The 6,919-nt window shown below is 34.3% G+C and overlaps 1 protein-coding gene across 7 annotated transcripts in view; it reads left to right on the top strand.

Moving 5' to 3' along the window:
• Nucleotides 1-6,919, top strand: part of LOC117169747 (ARF GTPase-activating protein GIT1) — a 217,037-nt gene that overhangs the window by 55,367 nt on the left and 154,751 nt on the right. For all 7 annotated transcript variants that reach the window (XM_033356589.1, XM_033356267.1, XM_033356417.1 and 4 more), the window contains one exon: nucleotides 6,100-6,230. In XM_033356589.1, the coding sequence (XP_033212480.1) occupies nucleotides 6,100-6,230 (131 nt within the window). The remainder of the gene's footprint in view (nucleotides 1-6,099; nucleotides 6,231-6,919) is intronic.

Genomic DNA, 6,919 nt, shown 5'->3' on the forward strand with positions numbered 1-6,919 from the left:
CCCCCCCACACACACATTTGCTGCCAATATGCTCCAACCTGTTTTATCTTAATTCTGAGAAACTAATTTTTCAAACTTCAGATTTTTTGTACATAAAAGATGTTAAAGGATCCTTCCGGCTAAGATGTCTGAATCGGCCCAAGGATCGATTCAATTCGATAATCAAATAAGAATATGTAACCCTTACATATATACACATACATCAATTCTCAGAAACCTTTAATGCTTTTTGTTTTCTATAGAGACAAAAACAAGTCAAACCTTTTTTTTATCAATAATAAATAATTAACTGTATGAGTTAATATGTGGGAATGGGTGAACACTAGGGTCCATGAAAGCATCGCTTGAGTTGCAAGACTACTCAATATGTTTAGATGATATAGAAATAAGAAACTAAATTGTTTGTGGCATAATCTAAAAATATTGAAGGACTCTGTGGCTAAAAGTAATTAAGTATTTTTTTAACTAAGCTCCTTGTTTACCTTTGGTACACTCATTTTAAAATCCTCAGATTTTTCCTTTCGCCTTTGGCATTACAATCCCTAACTCTTAGCCGGTAGTGCCATTAATTAGGAGGATATAATGTATTCGCTCAAATCACACTATCGAGACGCGGAATTTAAATTAAGCCCTGGATATTATTATAATAATAAGATAATCTGCAATAGATTTAATACTTCCACGATGATTCATAATGATAAAAAGGAGATATTTCGGAATCCAATCTACGATGCCTGTGCCTATTAAAGTTATTAGGGCGTTTTAAGATTTCGATTGCTTCTCTATGTTTTCTTGGAAAAATATTGTTGGGAGTGGAGATCCCATTGCTGCTCCTAAGGTTAGTATATAGAATTGGTTATTGAAAGAGAAGTAGGTATTATCGAGACAGTGTTCTGTCAAAGGTATGAGCTCGGAGGTGAATTTTGGTTCCGTTACGCTGACGTCACTTTTGTCATCTGGCGACATGGACTAGATGAACTAAATAAGTTGCTCGATCTCATCAATCAATTACATCCTAATATTCAGTTCATGGAATTTGAACAAAACTGAAAATGGCTTGAAACATGCAGTTTGCAGAAAACCCACCCAAACAAACAGATACCTACATGCCTTCTCCGACCACAGTCCATCTCAAAAACAATCGGCCATTAACTCCCTTGTATACGGAGCTGTCTTCATTAACAGATAAAGATAACTTACAAAAGGAATTCAAGAACTTTTAAAAAATCCTAATACAGAACAATTGCACAAACAAAAAATTGATAAAGGAATAAGAAAATACACTCAAAAAACCAAGTCAACACAACCTAGTAAAGAAAAAGAGAGAAAACCGGGGTAAAAGCTACCACAGGGTTCCCATCCAGCCCCTTAATCCTATTGCTGGGGGGTCTATTGTTTCGGCCGAGTCGAGCGCTAGCGGTACAGTCTTCTTTAATAAGATGCAAGGTTTGCACTGCGAACCCTACATAGTACCCACCATCACGATACACTAGGAAGAGAAAGAGAGACATTAGGAAAAGGAAAAGGTAGCAAACACAGTGCGGGACTACATATTAAGGGGCCCCGTCATCTTTTTTGATTGAACATTGAATAGTTTGGTTGAAAATTCATCACTTGTGGAAACTGAAACAATTTAATAATATAAATTAATTTTGATTTGTTACAAATTTCTTTTTTTCTTTTGATACTCTAATTATTTGTAACTAAAAAAATATATTTTTCTTTTAACAATTCATTACATGTATTTAAAGAATACATTATTCCTTCGTTAGAAAAATGTGTTGGCCCTGAAAAGGGCAGATTGTTCTAGGCTGTCTCCTGCTTGATACGGCAGTCCTCATTTGGGATAGAAATACTTCATTGCTTCTGAAATACATTGGATGAAAACCTGTCTCTCTACAAATGATAGAAGATGGATCTTTTAAAATCCAAGAAATTATCACTTGTAGGAGACTTTCTATCTTCTGGGCGACGTTGAAGAAAGTTCCATCTCTTGGAGCCTTCTTCTTCCTGCGAGCTGCAATCTATTAAACTGAATTACCATTTTAAATAGATAATTACAAACTAAACTTTGAAGTCTTTTATTATTTTGATTAGTATCAAATTATTCTTAAAAATGTTAAACAGGCTAAGCGGCCAATAACGACAGCGGCCAATAACAGAAGCGAATGTTTGCAATGCAGCTAAGTGATTGGCCCAGACTCTGTCAGTCTAGTCGCCGCTATAAACAAGTCGCCACTAACATTTTTGTATGCTCTAATAGGTCCCCGAGATAAATTTTGTTCAAATGGTCCAAAAGAGTCTCCTAAATATGAATATCTTAGTGTTTTATAAGGAATAATGTATTGTTTGAATACATGCAATGAATTGTTAAAAGAAAAATATATATTTTTAGTTACAAATAATTAAAATATGAAAAGAAATTGGTAACAAATCAAAATTAATTTATGATACGAAATTGTTTAACTTTCCACAACTGATGAATTTTCAATCAAACTATTCAATGTTCATTGAAAAAAGATTACGGGGCCCCTTAATATGTAGTGCTACACTGTGTTTCCTTCCTTTTCCTTTTCCTAGTGTCTCTCTTTCTCTTCCGAGTGTATCGCGATGGCGGGTACAGTATAGGGTTCGCAGTGCGAACCTTGCATGTTATTGAAGAATACTGTACCGCCAGTATAGGAACCCTGTGATAGTTTTTACCCGAAAAACGACCACCATACTACCCTACATCCAAGGTGTCACTGAATGAATAAAAAGAATTCTCAACCAACATAATATCCAAACCATATTTAAACCACCTGCCAAAAAAAGCAACTTCTATACAATCCTTAAGACCAAAAGGCACATCTCTGTGATTCGGAATTATATAAAATCACTTGTTCTTGTGGCAAAGTCTATATTGGAGAAACCGGGAGAGCGGTGAGCCAACGTATAAGGGAACATGAGAGTAAAGTCAGACTAAATCATTTCACACAGTCTGCACTAGCTGAGGATCATATTGCAACAGGACATAACATTTTATTTAACAAAACAACCGTCATCGCAAAAACACAATATGTCTCCGAGAAAACTTAGAGAAACAATCAAAATCTTCAAAATACATAAATATCATCAATAGGGACCACGGATATAATACTAATCTGATTTAGCTTTCTCTCCTCCCGGGTTTTAAAAAGCAGACTTGATTGGCTTGAAGCAGCAATGTTCATGAAACGTCGAAAAAAACTTGTAATTTTGTACACGATTGGAACCTGAAATATCTTCTTTTTATCAATATAATCTGTGTTTAAACTGGTCGAAACTTAAATCTTTACTTTACCGATTCGTCGTTGTTCACAACATAAAATATTTTTTTCAATTCTTGACCGAGAAAATCTGAAAGATAAAAGAAGCGAGATGCAGTACGCGATAATCAGTGTTTGCTTTATTGTATTGCTGTATTGTATCCGCCTTTAGTTCGTGAACAGTTTAAAAAAGTTAAAGAAATTAAAGTGTCAATTGAAAAGAATTGAGGCAATTCGTTAGTTGCTTATGCTTTTAAGTACACTGTAGTCTGGATTTAATGCAGCGCGATTTACGGTCTTGGTCAGCGGAGTTAATTAATTAGGGGTCTGAAGGGAGAGAAGGACATAATCGATTTAAGGTAGGCAACACTCAAAATCTTCACTGAATAGAGACTCGAGTGTAAATATACAGGTAAATCCTGCTGTCTGCACTCTCCGTATGCTCCAGCTCCTCCTCCACGTGTACTTTAACGCACACATTATTGTGCATTCAATATACATCTAAAATATACATCCAACTCAATGCTTACGTCCAATGTCGGAGGCTGCCTCGCACTGACCTTGTAACTCAATGGGGGGAATCGAAACAGAAACAATCATGGTCGCATGAAGCGTTTCCAATTGGAATATATAATATTGCGCACACTGCGGCCCTTCCGACGCGACAGTCGCAATCACTCTCGCTCTGTCCCCTGAGAAACTGCGTGGGCCAGCAGTTCTAGGAATAACTAAACCGCGGGTTTAGCCCCGTAAGGCGGCTGATAACAAGACTGTACCGTAATTTTTCTATTATTTGCGCGTGGGCATTGTTGTAAAGTATTTATGTCAGAATACTCACACTGGTAACATATTACTCGTTCATTGACGATTCCACTTTTTAAGTTTTTACTTATTTGCTTTTGAAATACGGTTCTTTTGTGTTCTTGGTATGTACGTCTTCGTTGATTTCATATTTTTATTTGAGTTGATCATAGTCACTTTGTAATCTCACTCTTTCTCGAGAACTCAGCCGTACAAGTGCTTCACGAAGAGTGAAGAACGAGTGAAGATGACAAAGACAAAAACAAAAACACAACGGTGTTCTCCCAAGGGGGTAGGGGGAGCCCTAACCAGGTGGACGTCCTTTCTCTGGTAAGGAGGCTTGCATTAAAAAGTATTGCAAAATTTCATGCATCCAGTGATAACGTCAAAAATATTGATTACTTCTGGATCACTCTTTTATCCTACCGTTTCGAATCTCTACGACAGTAGAAGTTATATCCTTAATTGAATCCCTTTCTTTACCCAGCGGGGGCAACATTTTTCTGAATACTTTTGGATACTGCAAAGCAACCAAGAAATAGAAAAATTGTAATCTCTTTTAATTTAGCACATTGCAATAATTTTTAAATAATAAGTTCAACCAATTTTGAAACATAGCATCGATCATTTTACGATGTCGGTATTAATTTGCATACAGATGAGTTTAATGAAAAATATTTTTTTAAATTTTCTATCGTTATTTTATACTTTTGAAGTTGATCGTATTTGAACAAAGCTAATATTTTACGATAAAGAGATGAATCTTGTGCACAATCCCACTAGATTTTGAAAATTTTATGCTTTTGGAGCGTGGTCTAATTCTTCAAATGGAAATTGTGGTTTTAATTTATTTGGAGTTACGTTCTTCAGCTCTGATCGGCTTTGAAAGGAACTGGAATATTAATAATCTCGCCGCAAACGAGGATTAAACAAGGAAGGACAAAAAGAGCATTCTTAGGGTTTCAAAATTTTCAATACCTTTTAACGCAAGCCTTCTTACCGGGTCGACCCTAGTGTTCATCTACACCCACATATTAACTTATGCAGTAGGGCGTATTGAGAAAACAAAAAGTTGTTTGCGCCAAGTTTTAACACCAACGCAAACTTCCTCTTGGCAGTCAAAAACACTACCCTAAAGTTTCATTAAAAAAAATCCTTCTGTCTCCGTATCGATTATCCACCGTAATTGACATTAAGGTTTCAAAAAATCGAAGAAAGTTGCAAAAAAAAAGTTTGCAATATGTTGCAACAATAATACACAAGGAATGTTGACATTGAAATAATTTTTATTGACTTTGACCTACAAGAAAATATTTAAAAGCGACATATTGCTCCTTAATTTACAATAAAATTAATTTGCAGTATATAAGTCATCAGAAAAAAGAGTTTGAAGCAAGTGGATTTGTACTCAAACAGAAAACAATTAGTTAATTAATAAATAATAAATTATTAATTATATTTTAATTATCAATAATTAATTATTGAATTAAAATTAATGAATTAAAATCATTTTTTGCTATGTAGGTACAAACCCCTTTTGCTTCAAACTGTTTTTTCTGATCATTTATATACCCATTAATGTATATCACACATCATATAGTCAAAATAGTCTAGAAATTTACCGTGACTCTAAATAAGTAGCGAAAAAATCCACTTTTTTCGATACGCCCTATTATACAGTTTATCATTTATTATTTAAAAAAAAAAGTTTGAGATTTTTTTTGTACAAAAGAGAAAAAGCATTAAAAGTCTCTGAAAATTGATGTGTGTGTATATATGCAAGGGTTACACCTTCCTATGTGATTAACGACTTGAATAGATACTTGCGGCAATTCACCAATCATAGCCGGAAGGGTCCTTTTAATATTTTATGTAATGTATGCCTGATTTAAGCATTTTATCGGGCTGGACGAGTCAACCTAACCTCAAATGCCAGATGTGATAAACTTGTAAATCACAACTTTGTAAAAAATGTTTAATAATGTAAAAAAAATTAAAAATTTCGTTTCAGGAGAAAGGTACGACTCCGTTGCACGTGGCAGCTCGCGCAGGTCAGTCTTTGCAGATAGAACTACTTATAACCAATGGAGGAAATCCTAGCATTGTTGATTCGAGTGGTCATAGTCCTTCCGAAGTCGCAAAGTACGTTGAATTATTATTTATGTCTAATTTTTTATTATAGAAGAGCAATTCAATCATTTGAATAATTTCAGTTATTGTTAATAATTTGTTCGAAAATTTTATTATCCGTTCCCTTAGGCGTTGAAAGAAACACACTAAACTAATTTTTGAAAAATAATAAAAAACGTATTAAGTATTCAAAATTGAAAATTTTGGACATTTTTTAACCCTAAATAGTGAAACTTCAGTAGAATCTCATAAGTCACACTGGGTGAACTTGACCCCACTAATTCGTTCTAAAAATTTAAAAAAATGGCTATATATTATTTAAGCATTGCAAAAGATGATCCTTTAGTTTTTGTAGACATAACTAACTGTTTGAATACGGAAAAAAAATCATTGGGAAGTTAAGGTAAACAGGGACTCTACGAAGAACTCGACAATTTTTTGTGGGTTAAGTGCACCCCGTGTGACTGAGTAGATTTCAAAAAACTTTGATAACTTTTTTTGTTTAAATCCACTTTTCATTTTCTTAATTTTCTTATAGATAGCTTACATTGTCCTCTAAAAGCCCCGTAAATTTTGTGGGAAGAAAAATAGAGACAAATTTATGCAAAAAATTATTTTTGACAAAAAGGCTGAAACACATTGTGAATCCAAGAATGAGTTGTCAGGTAAAAACATATCCAAAACGTTCAACTTATGCAAAA

Source organism: Belonocnema kinseyi, chromosome 1 (genome assembly GCF_010883055.1).
Source record: "Belonocnema kinseyi isolate 2016_QV_RU_SX_M_011 chromosome 1, B_treatae_v1, whole genome shotgun sequence".
Lineage (NCBI taxonomy): Eukaryota > Metazoa > Arthropoda > Insecta > Hymenoptera > Cynipidae > Belonocnema > Belonocnema kinseyi.